The following is a 22,412-nucleotide window of genomic DNA, read 5'->3' as shown; positions in this document are numbered from 1 at the left end:
AAGAAAGTATTTGGTGAGTACTGTCTCTTCTGCATCCGTTTTCCCCCTCCAGTGTGAGCCCCTAGAAGGCAGGAGATTCTTGGATTCTTCTTGGCCCCCCAGTGAGTAGCATGGTACCTTGCTCCTAGTAAGGGATCAGGGAGGGGAGTGTTTGGTGAGTGATTAAATGAATAAATGGATGGAGGATGAAGTACATAGTGTAGGATAGACAAAGCATATTTTTTAATTCTTTAGAAACTGATTTTACAAGGCAAGAGTTACACTTCTCACACTTAAAAAGCAACTTGCTACTTTTCTAAACAATATCTTAGAAAAGTCAACCTTTTATCACAGAAAAGGACAACTTCATCTCTGCCCATAAAGTAAAACATGGAATCATTCTTTTTTTTCCCCTGCCAGTTACTACTTTGAGAAAAAGTTGACTGCCTTCCTTTCTAAAACTGTCTACAACCATTTTCCTATTATAAAATTAAAATATCTTGGGCGCCTGGGTGGCTCAGATGGTTAAGCGTCTGCCTTCGGCTCAGGTCATGATCCCAGGGTCCTGGGATCGAGTCCCGCATCGGGCTCCCTGCTCCTTGGGAGCCTGCTTCTCCCTCTGCTTCTCTCTCTCTGTCTCTCATGAATAAATAAATAAAATCTTTTAAAAAAATTAAATTAAAATATCTTTATTGCAGAAAGCTTTACACATATATCAAAAAAATATGGAAGGAAGTAAAATTTGATGGGATCACCACCAGTAACAGATAACTGTCTTTTTTTATATGTGATTGAGTTTATGTGTGTATATTTTATGTGTGTGTGTATGTATGTGCATATTTGCTAAAAAAGTAGAATCCAAATTTATCAGGTGTATCTTACGCAGCAGCTCAAATCTTCTTGGCCTTGCCTGTCTCTGAGGCCCCTGACCACTTTTTCTACCCCAGTTGCCATGAGGTAGACCAAATATGCATGAGTTCTATCTGAATGCACAGAGGCACCACCAGTGGTCCCTTACTTCCTGCTCGTGCCGGATGCCTCTCACTCCCATCCCTGGCTTCCCTCTCACCTTGAAGGTGTAAGAACCTGTGGGACCCACCTGATGCCCACACATGCACAACCTGGAAGTCTGAGGGAGGGAATATACCATGCGGCAAACCTTTTACCAATGAGATACAGAAGCTGAGAGGTAAATTCTTCTCCCTCCTTTCTTTGGGGGGGTTGTCCTAGGATACAGAACTTCATTCACGCTCCTGAGAGACAGCGTTAGGAGATCAAGCGGTCAGTTGTACCTGTTACCAAAGGGTGGCCAGCTTGGAAATGTACCCTTGAACTGACTTACTCTTCCTTCTCTCCTCAATCTCCCTTTCCCTTACTTCTGCTTCCTGAAGAAATCATAGCACATAAGGTTTTGCCTCAAGTCTAGGTTCTGGGGTCCCCAGATATAGAGATACCATGGATGCTCTGCCAACTATCCCTTCAGCTCTTACCACAATCGTGCACCCTGGCCTAACTGCCGAATGCCAACATATGTATCTCTTTATCTGAGGGCCTTTTCTGGCATCCAGGGCCCATTTTGTACCTGTTCATGGTAAGTTGGAAGCGCCAGAGAACCGATGCCCTTGGGAGCAGCTCTCCAACACTGACTGATGGGAGACCCTAGATCTCTTACGCATTTTGTGAAATAACACTGAGCTGTGAGTTCTGCATTGGCTTGAGTTCCCCAGTGAAATTAGGTTTGGTTGCCCACTGGTGGTAACTGGCTTGACCATGCACCCTCACCCTCTGATGACTGCCTTTTCCTTCCTGTCTCACTCCCCTCTCTTCTACCAGTATATCCTGGGCTCTTCTCTCAGATAAGCTACTTACATTTGAAGAAAAATGTAGGGGGAGCAAAAGATACATTTACAATGGAGAAATCTAACAGATACTACCTTAATCAGGTAATCAAACATAATGTCACCAGTAATAGTCCCATCAGAAGCTTCCTGATGGATACACTGAAAAGGTCAAAACATCACTCAGGGAGTATTCCTACTAATTTAATAATGACTCTAATCAAGAAGAAATAATTAAACAAGTTGAAATCTACAAGGCTTGGACTCAAACAATGTCAATGTGTCAAAAAATAAAACAAAACAAGTGAACTCTTCTAGATCAAGAGACTAAAGACACACAACGCACAACAACTACTACAGTGTGGTCCTTGAGAGGATTTTAGATCAGGAAAAAAAAAGCTGTAAAGGATAGTCTGGGGACAGATGTGATTCTGACGATGGACTGCATACTATTCAATGGTATTGTATTGTTGTTAAACTTGCGTCACAGTTATGTAAGAGAATGATCTCTTTCTTATACATGAGGAAGTAGTATGAGTGAATTGTCATGTTTTCTGCAACTTACTCTCAAATCATTCAACTAATAAAATGTATGTGTGCGCAAAGAGGAGGAGAGGAAGATAAAGCAAAGTAACAAATTTATGAATCTAGGCGAAGGATATGCAGGCATCCCTTGTATGACTTTTCCGAAGGCTTCAAATGTTTCAAAATAAAATATTAGGAAAGACTTCCTGCATAGCCAGTTACAGCAGCTACGTAAATCCAAATATCCCAATACATCCAATGCAGACCAAAAAGAGAAACAAATAAAACCACAAATATCCCATATCTTGTAATATAATTAGAAGACTGAAGGGCGCCTGGGTGGCTCAGTTGGTTGAGCAACTGCCTTCGGCTCAGGTCATGATCCTGGAGTCCCAGGATCGAGTCCACATCGGGCTCCCTGCTCAGCGGGGAGTCTGCTCCTCCCTCTGACCCTCTTCCCTCTCGTGCTCTCTCTCTCTCATTCTCTCTCTCTAATAAATAAATAAAATCTTAAAAAAAAAAAAGACTGAAAATACTGCAAGCGTCAAACTGCCTGGAATTAGAAAAAATAAACATCAACTTCTGGTGGAGATATTTCTCAAACGCACATTCTGAGTCTTCAAGGAGAGTAAGGTGAGACATAGATGGGAAGAGAAACACATAGGAGAGAGGAGTAGATGGACAGCCTAAGATGGAGCTAAAATTGCTCCCAGGAAAAAGAACCCAAACTAAGTATGCAGATACTGACAGAGTTCTGGTAGGTCAGAGCAGTCCAGGAAAAAAAGTGTATACACAACTCAAGGAGGCAGTATTGGAAAGCCCATGTTTCTGGGCAGAAGATGGCAAAAAGGAATGAGGTGTCCTTTGAAACTGTGCTGTGAAGGGCAGAGAGGGCAGAGTATAGATCCTATAAGACAAGAGAAAATTTAAAAGTCAAAGGACATATAACCATGTCCCCTTTTTTGGCTTTTTGCCTTCTAATAGAGAAACCATACTCACTACACTTACAAAAGAATAGGAACCGTTCTTGACCATGGAATCTCATAAATCATCTATCAATCCTGTTCACAAAATACAAAATTAAAGATAAAAAAGTCAGTGAACTTGAAGGTAGTGCAATAGAAATTATGTAATCCGAAGAGGAGAAAAAGACAGACTGAAAATAATGAAAGAGTCTCAGGGTCCTGTGGAAAAATATAAAAACAGCTAACACAAATATAATTGAAGTCCCAGAAGAAGAGGTTAAAGAGAATGGAAAACAAAAACAACAACAAAAAAATTTAATGACCTGAAATTTCCTAAATTGGGTGACAGGCATAAATTTTTTAGATTTAAGGTCAGAAAACCTCAAGTAGGATAAATACAAAGAAAATCACACCTAGACACATTGTAGGCAAACTGCTGAAAACAAAAATAAAGAGAACATCTGGGAAACAAAGAAAAATGGCATATTATATACAAAATAACAATAAAAATGATGACTCCATCTTATAATAGAGTTAAAAAGGCGTACTTAGGAATAAATTTAATGAAAGATGTGTAAGGCCTCCCCACTGAAAACTACAAACAGTACTAAAAGCAACTAAGACCTAGTAAAAAGGGAGATATACCATGCTCATAGATTTTAAGAGTCAATACCATTGAAATGTTAATTTTTCCCAAATTGATGTAAAGATTAAATGTCATCCCAGTCATAACCATAACAGACTTTTGCATAGAAATTGATAAAATGGGGGGGCCTGAGTGGCTCAATCGTTAAGCGTCTGCCTTCAGCTCAGGTCATGATCCCAGGGTCCTGGGATCGAGCCCCGCATCGGGCTCCCTGCTCAGCAGGAAGCCTGCTTCTCCCTCCCCAACTCCCCCTGCTTGTGTTCCCTCTCTCGCTGTCTCTCTCTCTAATAAATAAATAAAATCTTAAAAAAAAAAAGAAATTGATAAAAATGACTCTAATACTGATATGGAAATGCAAAGGAACTAGACTGTCCAAATCAATCTTGAAAAACAACAAAGTTGAAGGACCTACACTATGTGGCTTCATGACTTACTATAAAGCTACAGTAATTAAAATAGAATTAAAACTACCCCTGAAACAAATAATACATTATATGTTAATAATTTTAAAAATAAATAAATAAAAAGTAACTAAAACTGACATTAAGAATTGATCAGTGGTGGGGCACCTGGGTGGCTCAGTTGGTTAGGTGACCAACTCTTGGTTTTGGCTCAGGTCAGGTCTCAGGGTCAAGGTCTTGGGGTTGTGGGATCAAGCCCTGCATTGAGCTCCGTGCTCAGGGGGGAGTCTACTGGAGCTTCTCTCCCTCTCCCTCTCTGTCTGCCCCTCCCCCTCCTCTTGCATGCACTCTAAGATAAATAAATCTTTAATAAAAAAAAAAAAAGGATCAGTGGAACAGGAAAAAAAAGCCCAGAAACTAACCACCATTTATACAGTCATCTGAATGGCAATCGGAATTGCAAAGGTACAAATGTAATGCAACGGCATTTTCAACAAATGATGCTGGGACAACTGGATATCCATATGGGGAAAAAATTTTATATTTTCCAGAAAGTATTTTTCACACAATTCACAAAAACTAGAGATGGATCATAGGCCTAAATATAAAAGCTACAAACATAAAATTTCTAGAAGAAAATACAGAACTATATCTTCACATCCTAGAGATGGTCAAGATTTCTTTTTTTTTTTTAAAGATTTTATTTATTTATTTGACAGAGAGAGAGACAGCGAGAGAGGGAACACAAGCAGGGGGAGTGGGAGAGGGAGAAGCAGGCTTCCTGCAGAGCGGGGAGCCCGATGCGGGGCTCGATCCCAGGACCCTGGGATCATGACCTGAGCCGAAGGCAGTCGCTTAACCGACTGAGCCACCCAGGCGCCCCAATGCTCAAGATTTCTTAGACAAGACTCAGAAAGCAGTGACAATAAAAAAAAGAAAAGATAAATATGACTACACCAAAATGTAATACTTTGCTTATCAAAGAGCACTCTATGAAAATGGATAGGCAACCACAAAAGACTGATATCCAGGATATAAAAAAGATACAACTCCTGCAACTCAATAATAAAAACAAATAACCCAATTTTAGGTGGTCAAAAATCCGGGCAGGCACTTAAAGGAAGATACCCAAATGTCAACAAGCCCAGAAAGTGTTCAACATCATTAGTGATCAAGGACTAAAATTAAAACCGTAACAACATACCCCTCTATACACTCCAGAATGGCTAAAAATAAAGACTACAGCACCAAAAGTTGGCAAGGATGTGAAGCAACTGCAATTCTCATACACCGCTGGCTGGAAAAAGAATGATAAAACTATTCAGCTGTAAGCACATGCTACCCTCCATGAAAAAAGAATCACGACTTAGGTTCAGAGGGTAGAACAGCAGGCCACAGAGGATTATCCCCAGGCCTTGAACTCTAATGGCTCTTTTTATACCCTGGAGATCAGTCTTTTGTTAGGTAGGTGTTGATGTTTGCCTATTCATTTTCTTAGAGTTGTCTTTGAGGAGAAGCTTTAAATCTGATGTTATCACATTTTTTTAAAGTTGGGTACTGCTTTCTAAGTCTTGTCTAAGAAACCTCTGCACACGCCCAGGTCATGAAGATATTTTTTATTTTCTTCTAGGAGTCTTATGTTTTGTCATTTTGGAAAAGAACTGATAATTTCTTTAGAAATTAAACATGCATCTGCCATATGACCCAAGAATTCTTCTGATAGGTATTTTCTCAGAGAAATAAAATCATAGGACCAAGAAAAGATTTGTGGGACAGAGGCACCTAGGTGGCTCAGTCAGTTAAGCTCCAATTCTGGATTTTGGCTCAGGGTTGTGAGACTGAGCCCCCCATTGGGCTCCACATTGGGCTCTGTGCTGGGCATGGAGCCTGCTTAAGATTCTCTCTCCCTTGCCCCTCCACCATCCTCTCAAAAAAAAAAAAAAAAAATGTTGGATGGAAAGGGAAAGAGCTTGAACCAGGGCAGGGGCTATGAGCAAGAAATGGATGAATTTGAGAGCTATTAAGAAGGTCAACAAGATTTGTAAAAATGTTTTTATTCTTATCTAATTATAAGTGGAGGGAAGAAGGAGTAAGAGGGAATGAGGCATGTTACATACGGGAATTTTCCTCTTTTGTCTGATCTTTTCTCCTATTTACTAAAGACAGGACAGGAGACACCTGGGTGGCTCAATCGGTTAAGTATCTGCCTTCAGCTCATGTCATGATCCCAGAGTCCTGGGATCGAGACCAGCATCCGGCCCTCTGCTCAGTGGAGAGCCTGCTTCTCTCTCTCCTGCTCCCCCTGTTTATGTTCTCTGTCAAATAAATAAATAAAATCTTTAAATTAAAAAAAAAAAGACAGGATAGGCAGGGCATGATCATGAAGGGTAATATAAGCCACCTTAAAAAGCTTGAAACATTAGTTTATAAACTTTGGGAGAGCAATGGAAATTTTAAGCTGAGAATGATGAGATTATATTCAGGTGTCAGAAGGCTCTTTGTCAACAGTGAATAATTAAGGGAGGGATCAGTTAGGAGTCTGTTAGAACCCTCCAGAGAGAAAATGATAAAGGAAGATCATGGCCATGCGGAAAAAGGACGGACTCTGGATATGTATTACAAGGGGGCAGAACCGACAGAACTCAGTGACGGGAGAGGATCTGATCGCAAAGATCAAGAACAGCAGGATTGGAGATCAAGTTTTTTTCTTTTATTTTCACTTATGCACATGCTGCTGTAACATTTTGTGAAACTTCAAATGTCATCTTCTCTTTGAAGCCTTATGCAGGTTACACTCTAAATAGAATCAATCCTTTGTTCCCTAGCATTTTAGACACACATCAAAGCACATATTACACTCATAATCCACACTCAGCCATTCAAGAACAGAAAGGCCCATATACTAACTACTGAATCTCCAGCACTTAACATAGTCCTGACCTAGCCCTAGTATAGAGAGCACTTTATTTTTATTTTAGCTTCTCTTCACTCTAAAACTGCCAGTATGGTATTAAAAATGAATGCCTTGAGTGGAAAAATTTTAAAAGTTACAGAGATAGAAGAATATCCACACTAGGCTTTCTGCCCTTGAATAATTACATTGGTTATGCAGTCAATTCTCATTCATGGTAGCTCTATAAAGTCATCATGAACACTGAATTATCAAATACTGAAACATTTGCTCCCAGGAGAAACACGGGGTTAGGTTCTTGTGAGCCTCTGGTCACAACATTTTCTTAGTCAATACATAATCTCGTTTTATGTGTGTTTCTACTGAAAGACACCTCACTCCATATATGTTAGCTCATTAACAACAACCTCATAGCCATAAGCATGTAACTCATACCTGAACAATGCTACCTAAAAGAAGCTTTCTTTTCTTTGTAAGAGACATCACAGCCTTCTTGCACTTGTAATGCTAGACAATACTTCAGCAATATGCTTAGAGGCCATTCCAAACTGCGAAATCACTACCAAAAAGTACAAAATTGAGAAAAATGTGACACTAAATATACCTCAAAGCACCATGAGTGTTGATTTAGGGGTTACAAAGAAATTTATGGGAGGTACATTCCCAAATAAATAGTCCATGAATAATGAGGATCAACTACAGGTTTTTTTGTTTGGTTTTGAGATAAAACCTCTCTCCCACAGCTATTATCAGCTACATTTTTCATACACTCATCTCCAACTGCACCCAGTTCATATCACAAGGTGAACAGGTCATGGCACACATCACGCAGCAACACAAGTATTTCTCTGCTAGCTACTACAATTAATGGTCTAAGAAACGACTTTAAAAAGACAACTTTCCCTAAAAGATACCAGAACTGAGGCCACTAAAAAACCTGAGCCAGTCTCAGCGTTAAATGCTGGCTTATGAGAATTTCGTTTAAAAATGTGGCTCAGGGGCACCTGGGTGGCTCAGATGGTTAAGCGTCTGCCTTCGGCTCAGGTCATGATCCCAGGGTCCTGGGACAGAGCCCCACATCGGGCTCCTGGCTCGGCGGGGAGCCTGCTTCTCTCTCTCCCTCTGCCTCTCCCCCTGCTCATTCTCTCTCTCTCTGTATCCCTGTGCCTCAAATGAATGAATAAAATCTTTAAAATAACAATAAAATAAATAAATAACAAATAAAAATAAAAATGTGTCTCAGACTGGGAGTTCTGCGGAGGAACAGACCTTAAAAGGTCTAGGAAGCCAAAAGTAGAAACAACCCAAACGCTCATCAACTAATGGAGCAACAAAATGTGGCATACCCCTACCAAGGATTATTATTATTATTATTCAGCCATAAAAAGGAGTGCAGTATTGACAATGCTACAACATGCATGAACCTTGAAAACGTTATGTTAGATGAAATAAGCCCAACACACAAAAACAAACCGTAGGATTCCACTTATCTAGAACTGGCAAATTCAGAGACAAAAAGTAGATTAGTGGCGGGGGGGCGGGGGGGATAGGGACAAATAAGAAGTGCCGGCTAACGAGTTGTGGGTTTCTTTTCGGGGTGATACAAATGTTATGGGACTAGATAATGGTGATGGTTGCACAACCCTGTGAATATACTAAACCCACCGAACTGTTTAAATGGATGAATTTAATCATATATGAATTGTATCTCAATAAAAAAAAAAACTATGAAGGCTAAATATGTGGCTAAACTTGAATGTCAAATTCCTTTGAAATGGGTAATACTTTCCCAACTGCAACCCCTCCTCCCAACTCCGCCTAGCTACAGACACAAACTTCAGCACCCTTCACTCCTGTCAACAAGGAGTTTGGGAGGTCTCGCGCCCGTGCACCGGACGGTCACAATTAACAATACGCCGCCCGCACCCCGTCGTGGGGTCTCGGGGTGTTGGTCCAAGTCTCCTGTACTCCTGTCCCTCCTAACCAAACTTTCGGTAGGCCCTGATCCTGAACCCCTACTGTACTAACTAGTACAGGCCCTGGACTCAGGATCACTCTTTTGGAGCCCGCAAGACGAGCTCAACCGCCGCCCCAACCCATCTACTCAGAACCTTCGCAGCTCACGCTCCACAGCCCTGGGCCGGAACCACCTCAACTGGGCCGTCCTCCCGCCCCCCCGCCCCCCCCGCCCCCCCCGCCCCCACTTACGTACCTGTGGCAGCGCGCGATGCACGCAGGGAGCTCGGTCTAGGTTAAATGCAGAGAAGGGAGTTTAGATAGAGCCGCGCAGAGGAGACTGGGAAGGAACTGCAAGAGAACCCTGGGAAGAAGGTCCAAATCGAGCGCGAGCCCGGGGTGGGCGGGAAGGAAGGAGGAGGAGGAGCCGAAAATCAAGTCAGAAGGGGAGAAGAGCCGCAAGGCAATCTGCCGAAAGCCGTAAAGCAAGCTGGCAGCGCGACGCTGACCTCGACGTGCCAAAGCTGATCTCTCCGCGTCACTCCCTCTGCCTCCATCTCCCCCCGCACGCCCTCTACTTTTGCGGCCGCCCAGGTCTCTGCTGCCCCCTGGCGGACTCGGCGGGCTCACGAGGGGCATTCCCTCGCCTTACTGAGAGACCGCGCAAACCCAATCCCCAGATAGAATGCGGCTGTGCGGCGGCTTAGGAACTTCTCAGAATCCGTCTGTGCACGCGAGGGATACTGCAGGAAAAGAAAACATGCTTTTAAGTCTTCTTAAGAATGGTCATCAGAGGCCTTTATAGATTCCACACCAGGCAGGCACAGCAAACCGAGGCAGTGTGGACATGTTTGCTCACTAAGCTTTCTTCCTCTCCTGCCACTGCCCCGCGCACACACGCGCTCATCACCTGATGGCTTCTTAAATTAGCTGGGACCGAAGGGAAATGAGAGTGTGGCGACAAGGAAGAAGGGAGTTCTTTAGAATGGTCCTTGGAACTGTGCCTTGAAACTGGGTGATGACTGCACATCCTATTAGCAGTGTTCAAAAACAAGACTAAAATGTTTAGTCATTACAACCCCGTCTTAAGTATTTAAGAACTCCAACAAAATCATTCTCTTACGTTTCCAAATTGGTTGTTTCAATACACCCCTTTTAACCAGAAGGTTCATTATCTGAGCAGCAATACTCCAGAGCAAGTCATTTCCTGGATGACTACTCACTCTTCCCAGTGACACCATCGGAAGCTGAGTAAAAAGCCTAGAATCAGACCCAATGCATGAACAATTTATTTGGTAAAGGTGGCATTTCAAATGAACCAAGAAAGGAATGGTTTACTTTTAAAATGGTGCTGGGACGATTAGTTAACCGTTTGGGTTAGATTCCTTATCAAAACATACACTAAAATAAATTACAATTGAATTCAAGAGTGAAATGTTAAACACAAAGATACACATAAAACAAAGTAAAAGATACACAGATGAGTATCCGACCTCAGAATGGAGGACTTTCTAAGTATAAAAACGAGACAAAAATCGTAAAGTAAAAGAGGGACAAATGTAACTACCTACATAAAACTTTTTAAACTTCTGCAGTTGAAAATAAACTTTAGAAGTAAACAAGAAAAAGGGGAAATATCATGAATGGTAGACAGTTTATGTATAAAAAGTTCTAATAAGAATAACAGGCAAATGAAATAAGTAGGTATTTCACAAAAGGGTAAATATAATAAATATGAAAAAAGGTTTAAGTTTAATAAAAGTAAAGGGGCGCCTGGGTGGCTCAGTTGGTTAAGCCACTGCCTTCGGCTCAGGTGATCCTGGAGTCCTGGGGTCAAGTCCCACATCGGGCTCCCTGCTGAGCAGGGAGTCTGCTTCTCCCTCTGACCCTCCCCCCTCTCCTGCTCTCTCTCTTTCATTCTCTCTCTCAAATAAATAAATAAATAAAATTTTAAAAAATTAATAAAAGTAAAAAAGACATGTATACTAAAATAAGTGTATCATTTCACTCATTTCTGTTTTAAATTAGGAAATTAAAATATTTTATACAAATATTACAGGATTACATTCTTATTGAAAAATACAAACAATAAAAATAAATCCAACATTTTATTTGACCACTCATACATCAAAACCTATCATATTCTCAAAGTTAACCATTGTTATCAGTTGATGTATATTCTTGCTGACCTTGTATTTATGATCACACATTAAAATAATGTATGAGGGGCGCCTGACTGGTTCAGTTGGTGGAGCGTGGGTCTCTTGATCTCAGGGTCATAAGTTAAAGCCCCACATTGGGTGAAGAGCTCACTTTAAAATAATTAATTAATTAATTAGGGGCACCTGGGTGGCTCAGTTGTTAAGCGTCTGCCTTCAGCTCAGATCATGATCCCAGGGTCCTGGGATCAGCCCACCTCCGGCTCTCAGCGGGAAGCCTGCTTCTCCCTCTCCCACTCCCCCTGCTTGTGTTCCCTCTCGCTGTGTCTCTCTCTGTCAAATAAATAAATAAAATCTAAAAAAAATAATAAAAATAATTAATTAATATTTCTGATAATATTCCGTGTAGATGATACTTTTGCACTGCTGGTAGGAATATATACTGATGCAACCTCTCAGGAAAGCAATCAAACAATATATATATGACAAAAATATATACCCTCCAGGGGCTCCTGAGTGGCTCAGTTGGTTGAGCTTTCTTCGGCTGGGGTCATGATCCCGGATCCCTGGGATCAAGCCCTGCATCTGGCTCCCTGCTCAGCAAGGAGTCTGCTTCTCCCTCTCTCTGTGCCTCTCCCCTGCGCTTGTTCTCTCTCTCAAGTAAATAAATAAAATCTTAAATATATATACATATATACATGTATATATACATGTATATATGTATATATATACATATATACATGTATATATGTATATATATAAACTGTGACCCAGGAATTCAACCTCCAGGACCTTATCAACTAAAGAAAATATCAGGGATGTACACAAAGATTTATACCCTAAAAGTTACTGGAAACAAATTAAAATACCACATTATGGGATCTGTTCAATAATACAGTATTAGGGGCACCTGGGTGGCTCAGTCGGTTAAGTGTCTGCCTTCAGCTCAGGTCATGATCCTGGGGTCCTGGGATCAAGCCCCATGTCCAGTTCCCTGCTTAGTGGGAAGACTGCCTCTCCTGCTGCTTCTGCCCCTTTCCCTCTGCCCATTCCCTCCTCCCCGCTCGTGTGCTCTCTCGCTCTTTCTCTCACTCAAATAAATAAATAAAATCTTTAAAAAAATACAGCCATTAAAAATCATGTTTAGAAAAATGTCCATTGACATGCAAAATTGTCCAAGATCGTTTTCTGTGCAAAAAGCAGGGTCCAAAACTATACACATAAAACAGCTTGCCTACACCCATTAGGATGGCTAACAGTAATTTTAAAAATAGGAAATACCCGGTGTTGATGAGGATGTAGAAAAATTGAAACCCTTGTGCCCTGTTGGTAGGAATGTAAAATGGGGCAAATACCATGGAAAACCATATAATGGGGATGCCTGGGTGGCTCAGTCTGTTGGGCATCTGCCTTTGGCTCAGGTCGTGATCCCAGGGTCCTGGGATCAAGCCCCCGTCAGGCTCTCTGCTCAGCAGAGAGTCTGCTTCTCCCTCTCACTCTGCCTGCCTCTCTGCCTACTTGTGCTCTCTGTCAAACAAATAAATAAAATCTTAAAAAAAAGAAAGCCATATAAGGGTTCTTCAAAAAATTAAAAATGGAATTACCATATGACCCAGCAATTCTCCTTCCATGTATATACTCAAAAGAATTGAAGGCATAGGGCGCCTGAGTGGCTCAGTCGTTAAGTGTCTGCCTTCGGCTCAGGTCATGATCCCGGGATCCTGGGATCGAGTCCCACATCGGGCTCCCTGCTCTGCGGGAGGCCTGCTTCTCTCTCTCCCACTCCCCCTGCTTGTGTTCCTGCTCTCACTATGTCTCTTTCTGTCAGATAAATAAATAAAATCTTTAAAAAAAAAATTGAAGGCATAGTCTTAAAGAGATATTTGTACACCCATGTTCATAGCAGCATTATGCACAATAGCAGAAAGGAGAAAGCCACCCCAGTGTCCACTGACAGATGAATGGATAAGCAAATGTAGTAAATACATACAGTGGAATATGATTCAGCCTTAAAAAGGAAGTAAATTCTGACACCTGGTACAACATGGATGAAATTTAAGGACATTATGCTAAGTGAATTAAGCCTGTCACAAAAAGACAAATACTGTACAATTCTGCTTATGGGAGATACCTAAAGTAGTCAAATTCATAAAGACGAAAAGTGTTAAGTGTGTTACAGGGGCTAGGGTAAGGGGGAAATACACAGTTGTTATTTAATGGACATTGAATTTCTGTTTTGCAAGAGGAAAAGAGTTCTGGAGATTGGTTGCACAACAATGTGAATGTACTTAATACTATTGAGCTGTACACTTAAAAATCACTAAGTTGGTAAATTTTATATTATGTGTATTTTACCACAATTAAACATTTTTTATTTTTTAAAGATTGTATTTATTGATTTGACAGAGAGAGAGAGAGGACAAGCAGGGGGAACAGCAGAAGGAGAGGGAAAATCAGGCTTCCCGCTGAGCAGGGGGCCCAACGCAGGGCCCCATCCCAGGACCCTGCGATCATGACCTGAGCCGAAGGCAGAGGTTTAACCAGCTGAGCCACCCAGGCACCCCTGAACATTTTTAAATTAGAATAAACTAAGTTTTAAAAGCTTACCTACAATGAAATAAATCAAAGAGCTTCCATACCCTCAAAGTCTCAAATGAACTGATTAATAGCTCATTCTTAAGTGTGAGGGCAGTAAAAGATCCAAGGAATAACTTTGACATAAAAGCTATCAAAAAAAAAAAAAAGGAAGAAAGAAAGAAAAAGTAAAACCAAGAGACAAGGCAGACGGAAATACATTTTTTTTCAAAGAAAACATAAATAATATTCTCGGATAACAAGATATTGTATTCTATTCATGAATGGAATAGTGTGTTCTAAGAAAAAGAAAAATACATTTTTAGAAAGCCTTTAGAAATTAAAAATATGATAGCTAATGTAAACATCTCGCTGTTAAGTTTGGAAGATAGTCAAGAAAATCTCCCAGAGAGTTGATCAAAACAATGGATAATAAAAGAGAAATAGTAAGGAAATTAAAGTATCAGTCAAGGAAATCCAATATCTGACAAATAGCTATTCTGGAAAAAGAGAGTAACAAAACACGAGAAAGAAATTAACAAAGAAGGGGCGCCTGGGTGGCTCAGTCGATAAGCGTCTGCCTTTGGCTCAGGTCATGATCCCAGGGTCCTGGGATCGAGCCCTGCATTGGTCTTCCTGCTCCGCAGAAAGCCTGCTTCTCCCTCTCCCACTCCCCCTGCTTATGTTCCCTCTCTCGCTGTCTCTCTCTCTGTCAAATAAATAAAATCTTAAAAGAAAAAAGAAAAGAAATTAACAAAGAAAAAACACAAAAGAACTTTTCAGAACTGAAAAGATGTCTACATGTCTATAGATTTTCATGTTGAAGGGACCCACAGTAGAGCTTGGTATAATTACGCTGACAAATTTTACATCATTAGAGGTGGAGGAAATATCTTAGATGAAAATATCCAAAATGAATACCAAAAAAGTATCATTTTACATACACGTATCCAGCACCAAAAGGATCAGGAATCAGAATGGCCTTGGGCTTCCCTTGCACAGCAATAGAAGCTAAAAGACACTAAAGCAAAGCCTTCAGAATTCTGGGGGAAAACGATTTCCAACCTAGAATTCAATACCCAAACTATCAATAAAGTGAGAGTAAAAGTAAAGATATTTTTGGACAGACATGTCCTCAGAAAAAAACTCACTTGTTGCCCACCTTCTCTCAGAAGGTGAGAATGTATCAAAATGTAAAACAAAACTTAGGAAGAGGGGACACCTGGGTGGTTCAGGCAGTTGAACTTCCAGCTCAGCTCAGGTCTTGATCTCTGGGTCATGAGTTCAAGCCCCGCATTGGGATGGAGCCTACTTTTTAAAAAACAAAGACAAAAGCACAGGATTTAGGAAATAGGATCTAACACAGAAGAAAGGCCATGAAATTTCTGAGATAGTATGAAAGTAAAAATCTCAGGAAGGCAGCTAAGCAGCAGGCCAAAGGCCTATCAGTACAGAGTGGAGAAAAGGATGACAAGCTCCAGATGGAATGTGTGCGGGGAGGGGCGGGGGGGGGTGGTGGTGATAACAGATAACCTGGCTTTTTTGACACGTGGAAAAACTGAATCGAGAATAATTAATGAGTCCTTCTGAATTAAAAAATAATAATAAAAGGGAGGTCTCTTGTTTTAGTAGAATGAGAAAGGCTAACTGGCAAATGTCAAGGAAATGCCAGCATTGAAAAATTATCATTTGGCAACCATCGGTAAAGATGGAAGCAGGCAAACATCACCAATGGATGCTAAATCTCAGGGGAAATTTTGATTTCCCCTGAGAGGGGGAGTATTTGCATTCCACTCCCCTGAGAGGAGTGGAATATTTGCATGACCCGAAATTGTCTCCCCATGAACTTATAAGTTGCAAAGGAGGGAAAAAACCGTAAGAGTATAGTGGGCAAACTTTGACTAGGTGATCAAAATTAACATTACCAATGAAGGGTAACAGGACATTATCTCCAGATGTGCTATCCTGAGAAAGACACAGCGTCACCTGTGCGGTGTCCCAGAGAGAATGCATGACCTCGATGTAATCACAGAGCAACATCAGACAAACAAAATGAGGAGCATTCAATTACAAGAAAAAGGGTATGTGTTAGGGGCTGGAGCATGAGGCACTTTATTCTTCAAAACATCAATGTCAGAAAAGACAGACTGTGAAAATGTCCCAGAAAAAAAGGAGGCTAAAGAGATTTGACAACCACGTGTAATGCCTGACCCTAGCGTATGCTGGACAGGGGAAATGCTTGGAAAGAACATTTTTGGCTCAGTCGATAACATTGGAATATGGATGGTAGATTAGATAAAATTCTTAAATCAATGTAAATTTATAAATGTATAAAGCTGACAATTGTGATTACACAGGAGAAAAATCCTTCATCTTAGGAAATACACCCTGAAGTATTCAGGGGTGACAGAGTCGTGATATATGTGACTCTCCCTTACATCTTATATCGATGCAGATTATAGATAGAGACAGATGACAAAGAAAACAAATGACAAAGCAGATGGAGTAAAATGTTAACTAGAAAACATATCTGGATAAAGGGTCGATAGGTATTCTGTGTGCTCTTTGTATTTCTGCAACTTTTTGTAAGTTTGGAACGATTTCCAAATTAAAAAGTTTTAAAATACTGTAAATGCAATGTGATACTAATTTATATAAGTATTTGTTTTCTTAAAAAGACAAAAAGAAACAACAGATTTTCCTGGGCAATGGGAATATAGGTGATTTTATCTTTTTTACTTTTATTTATTTATTTATAAAAAGATTTTATTTATGTATTTAACAGAGAGAGAGCAGGAGAGCACAAGCAGTGGGAGGGGCAGAGGGAGAGGGAGAAGCAGGCTTCCTGCGGAGCAGGGAGCCCAGTGCGGGGCTCAATCCCAGGACCCTGGGACCATGACCTGAGCCAAAGGCGGACGCTTAACGACTGAGCCACCCAGGCGCCCTGATTTTATCTTTTTTATAAACTTACACATTTCTATTTCCCCCAGCCCCCACAAATAGAAAAAATACATTGCTTAAATGGCAGCCGAGGCATTCTTTGTTTCTCTTGGTATATGCCTTCCATCCCACCTACACAACTGCACAGCAGATTGGCATTCTGATACTTCCTCAAGTTGCCTCTCCACAATCAAATTATTCATAATAAAACACCTGCTGTTGGGGCCCTGGCTGTCTCAGTCCGTAGAGCATGCAACTCTTGATCTCAGGGTGGTGAGCTGAAGCCCCACGTTGGGCACAGAGCCCACTTTAAATTCATTAACTAACTAATTAAAACACCCGGTGTTAACCAAACAAGCTCCTTCTAACATGCTTCAGGATTTTATTTTATTTTTTTAAAGATTTATTTTATTTTATTTTATTTATTTGACAGAGAGAGAAGGAGCACAAGATGGAGTGGCAGGCAGCAGGCAGAGGAAGAAGCAGGCTCCCTCTGAGCAGGGAGTAGGGTGGGACTCGATCCCAGGACCCCGGGATCATGACTTGAGCCAAAGGCAGATGTTTAACTGACTGAGCCACCCAGGCACCCCTGGGATTTTAAAATTCTATTTTATCCTGAGCATAATTCTTTTTATTTATTTTTTTTTACCCCTCCCCTGAGCATAATTCTTTGAGGTAGAGACAGGATGGGTGGAGTCCTACTCATAATAAGGACATTATTCCATAACCTTAGAGCACCCTGCTGTGAGTTGTGTGTTCTACTCTCTTCCCGTACCGCAGATTGTTTCTGCGACTCTGCCTCCAAGTACACACTTAAACCAGGCATATTAAAAATCTATCTCTCCTACCTGAGTTGTCACAGCAGTGTAAGAACTGAATCTTTATGGTTCTAGAGCCAGAAAGGAGGGATGTAGAACAGACAGAACAGCAATCTAATACATTTTCAGAGTTTACTGATCCTTTATTTCTGTAGCCCACTGGTATCCTGGAGTAAGAGAGATGGCAGAATACCTCAACTCCTTCCCCTGCTCCTACGGCCCTTCCCCCATTGCTTGACCCTACTGAAGGGATGGCAGAAATGAACCTAATCCTTGGAATAACACCAGTGAAAGTTTAACAGATGACTGGCTAACTATTGCGTTCCTTTTCATTGAGAAAAGTTCTTCAAGAACTTACTGTATTATCAGAGGCTCTCCTCTAATTTGATGGTATTAATTCCTAATTTCCAAGACTATGTTTTCACCTTGGAGAAACCTCTAGTTTTCCTTTGGCAATCCCCGTGACATTACTGTTCATGCCACTCCATCAGAAGCTGGATTAGAGAGAGCAACTCTTGACATTAACGGTGACTAATTATATAAAAATATAATTACAATAGAACTTTATAACTTTGTGCCAGGCCCTGTTCTAAGCAGTTTACATGATTTAACATGTTTAATCTTACAATCTTTATAACTCGTGAAATAACCAATAAGATACCAGATTCACTGGATCTAAGATGTTGTCAAGTTTAAGACTTACCATTATTTTATTTACCATCAAGAAAGAAAAGAAAAAACTTCCAATTAATGATAAATACTTGTTCACTAATCTGAAATTTACACTCTATTGCTCTGTTTCCTTGCCTTTTTGCATATACAAAAATGTTGTTTCAATGTCAATTTATACTGTCTTTTTTCCTTTTCTTTCTTTCTTTTTTATTTATTTATTTACTTACTTATTTTAAAGATTTTATTTATTTATTCATGAGAGACAGAGAGAGAGAGAGAGAGAGCAGAGGGAGAAGCAGGCTTCCCCACCGAGCAGGGAGCCCGATGCGGGACTCGATCCCAGGACCCCGGGATCACGACCCGAGCCGAAGGCAGACGCCCAACCATCTGAGCCACCCAGGCGCCCTTTTCTTTTTTTTTTTTTAGAGGGAGAGAGAGCATGCATGAGTGGGAGAGGAGGAGCTAAGGAGGGAGAGGGAGAGACAGAATCCCAAGCAGGCTCCACACTCAGCACAGAGCCGTTCACAAGGCTCAATCTCATGACCCTAAGACCATGACCTGAGCCAAAATCAAAAGTCTGATGCTTAATTGACTGAGCCACCCAGGTGTCCCCACACGGTAATTTTTTGAAAGATATTTTTAAATACATGTGTTTTACTAAGATTGCATATAGCTCATTTCAACTATGAACAATATGAACCGACAATTAAGTCACAACTGCCATCTGGGTGACATTAATTGTAATAAGCCCCCTGATTTCAGAAATGTTAAAATAATTGTATCTTAGAATCAAAGAAATTATCCCCATTTTACAGACACAGAAACTAGGGCACAGAGATTTAGTGGTTTGCCAAAAACCACCCATGTAGTAAGTGGCTCAGCCCAACTTTGAATTCATGTGGTCTGGCTTCAGAGTTAATGCTCTGGCCACCAAGAGACCTTCAGACTTTCAGAGCTGAATAAGATTACACTCTATGCGCCTTCAGTAATCATCCTATTTCTGCTGGTAGAAACTCTGCAAGATAAGAAGCCTCACCTCACAAGTCAGCAAAGCTATTTTTGGACAACTCTAATTGGAAGAAAGTGCTGCTATACCAAACTTCTGCCCTCTTGATTCATCCTTTGAGACCCCAGTGAATAAGTCGAATGCCTCTTTCATATGACAGTATTTTCATTTTATTTCCCCAAATAATGAGGGGACTGGTTGTATTGCAGTCATGCAACAAGTATTTCTTGAGCATTTATTATGTGCAAAATACCATGTGTTCTACTCTCTTCCTGTACTGCTGATTGTTTCTGCGACTCTGCCTCCAAGTACACACTTAAACCAGACAGAACAGCAATCTAAGACATTTTCAGTGTTTACTGATCCTTCATTTCTGTAGCTCACTGGTATCCTGGAGTAAGAGAGATGGCAGAATCTCTCTAGCCCCTCAACTCCTTCCCCTGCTCCTACGGCCCTTCCCCCATTGCTTGAGCCTACCGAAGGGTCTAAAATGTCTAAAAATGGTATATGATATAAACTCCAGATAATGGAATTTGAGGTGAATGAAGATGTTACTTCTAAAGAGTCAGCAGGAAGACTTCATGGAGGAAGCGGCATGTGAACTGGGATTTAGTATCTGTCTGAACTGATATCAGAACTTAGGCTGTAGAAGGCTAGACACTGTACCTAATGTAATAGCTTAGGAATATTATTTTAAAGTTCACTGAATTTTTAGAAATTGCTTTTTCTGAAGTAATATTAGTAATTTGAGGTTTTTTTTCCTTCTTTTTCTTCCTCTTGCTTGTATAGGTCTCTACCTCTACTTCTCTTACCTCTTCTTCTGCTCTTCTATTCAGCACTACTTGAAATAAGCTTAAGGGTCATCTCATTTAGTATTTTCCAAAATCTTAGAAAAAGTATCCTTTTTGAAAAAATGAAACTGTAGATATAACCAACAGAGAAAATGCAGTGGTTCTGTCCTAATGAAATTGGTGTAGGACTGGGGCGCCTGGGTGGCTCAGTTGTTAAAACATCTGCCTTCGGCTCAAGTCATGATCCCAGGGTCCTGGGATCGAGCCCCGCATCGGGCTCCCTGCTCAGCAGGAAGCTTGCTTCTTCCTCTCCCACTCCCCCTGCTTGTGTTCCCTCTCTTGCTGTGTTTCTCTCTGTTAAATAAATAAATAAAATCTTTAAAAAAAAAAAAAAGAAATTGGTGTAGGGCTATGAAGGCTTACCCTCTCTGCCTTGAAGCACGTCTACAGAAAAGTTTGAAAATCACTACCCACTCCCCATTCAAAGGTTCAATTTAAATGGCAAATAGTCAAGCAGCTGGTGTTTGACCACTCGTCTTGACAGATTATTAGAATATATGAAAAAGTAACTTATACATACATATAAGTGAATTAAGTTATTATTTTGGAGGTATAGGGCAATTATATTGAAGTCAAAAGACCAAAATTTGAGTTACCCTCTCCATTTATTTCAAACTTTGAGTCTTGTTTTCCTCACCTGAAAAACGGAAACGAAACAGGAAAACTCAGATGGAGGGATATTGTACGAAATCACTAGACTGTACTCCTAAAAATGTCAGGGTCATGAAAGATAAGAAAAACTGAGGACTTGAAGACTAAGGAGACAATGAAAACTGAATAAAATCTGTGATTTCTAATTTCCTTTTTTCTATAAATGGCAGTATGAGGACAATTGTCAAAATTGGAGTAATATCTGTAAACTAGCTAATAGAATTATATTGATGTGAATTTCCTGATTTTGGAAGTTATGTGATGGTCATCTAAAAGAGTATGCTTGTTTCTAGAAAACAGAAATAGAAATATTTAGAGATAAAGGACCACGACAACTTTCAAACCAACCAAACAGATATAAAGCAAGTGTGGTTAAATGTCAACAGTGGGAAAATCTGAGTGGGGTATATGCAAATTCTTTGTGCTATGGCAACTTTTCTTTAAGACTGAAATTATGTTAAAATGAAACGTTTTACAACAGAGATGATAACCTGCTTATGCACTTCATATAATTTTGGGAAAGATCAAATAAAATCTTGTGAGTGAGAGAGCTTTGTAAACTGTGTCTCCCTACAAATGTAAAACATAATTATTGCTACTGCAAAGAGTTTTATAAGCTATAGGGCTCTCTACAAATGTAAAACAATTATTTTTACTGCATTTTTATAGCTTCTACAGAGAATAAGTCTAGTTCTATATCCATTAACTCAATTATTGCTCCTCTGAGAGAAGGCTTTTTATAGTCAAAAAAGGTTGCCCTTTGGTTTCAATGTTTTAAGGGGTCAGCAATCAACAGTAACTTTATTACCTCATTTATTACAAAAAAATCTATATCCTGAGAAAGTGTCTCTTTTCTGTATTTACTGCCTGAGACTAAATGTCCTCCAAAGTCCCTTTCCAACACTGGAATTTCATGATTTAACAGAAGTTATTTAGAAAAGTTATGGGAAGACTGATGCTTCTTTTCCCTGTATCATTTCACGGCTGAGCCATGATGCTGTCTTCTCTGACGCTATGTGCTAATTGACTGAACTCTGATAGGCTGGCACATAGTAGGTGCTCAATACTATATAAAAGAACCCTAGAAGGCAGAGTGAAGGACTTCTGCATTGGTCTAGCCCATTTTTCTTCCCTATTTCTTTCGTTTTGTTTTGTTTTTAAAGATTTTATTTATTTGACAGAGAGAGAGAGACACAGCGAGAGAGGGAACACAAGCAGGGGGAGTGGGAGAGGGAGAAGCAGACTCTCCGCGGAGCAGGGAGCCCGATGCGGGGCTCGATCCCAGGACCCTGGGGTCATGACCTGAGCCGAAGGCAGACGCTTAAGCGACTGAGCCACCCGGGCGCCCCATTCTTCCCTATTTCTGGTGAATTTCTTCTGTTGCTTGACATATAGTTAGAACCATAAGAAATAGACATTTTTACAGATCCAAAAAGGTTGAATATCAGCAATTTCTTATGTTTAAACTTATGGTTGAGCTGATCTATTACATATATATTAGGAGGTGTTCCTTATTTGTT

The 22,412-nt window shown here is 40.5% G+C and overlaps 1 protein-coding gene across 8 annotated transcripts in view; it reads right to left on the bottom strand.

Annotated features, from left to right (window-relative positions):
• The window catches only part of RAD52 (RAD52 homolog, DNA repair protein), a 37,483-nt gene extending 27,716 nt beyond the window's left edge, over window positions 1-9,767 (bottom strand). For 6 of the 8 annotated variants that reach the window (XM_073886933.1, XM_073886936.1, XM_073886934.1 and 3 more), the window contains exon 1: window positions 7,701-7,884. In XM_073886933.1, coding sequence (XP_073743034.1) covers window positions 7,701-7,748 — 48 coding nt within the window. In that variant the 5' untranslated portion in view covers window positions 7,749-7,884. Of the gene's footprint in view, window positions 1-7,700; window positions 7,885-9,473 lie in introns of those variants that run through there. The other 2 variants (XM_025851936.2, XM_025851935.2) reach the window with 2 other exon arrangements.
• Between the last annotated feature and the right edge of the window lie 12,645 nt (window positions 9,768-22,412).

This window comes from Callorhinus ursinus, unplaced genomic scaffold (genome assembly GCF_003265705.2).
Source record: "Callorhinus ursinus isolate GAN/ISIS: 27379988/994484 unplaced genomic scaffold, GSC_fseal_2.0 scaffold74, whole genome shotgun sequence".
NCBI classification, from domain to species: domain Eukaryota; kingdom Metazoa; phylum Chordata; class Mammalia; order Carnivora; family Otariidae; genus Callorhinus; species Callorhinus ursinus.
The sequence above is the reverse complement of the archived record's forward strand: the minus strand, read 5'-3'. Positions and strand labels throughout refer to the sequence as shown.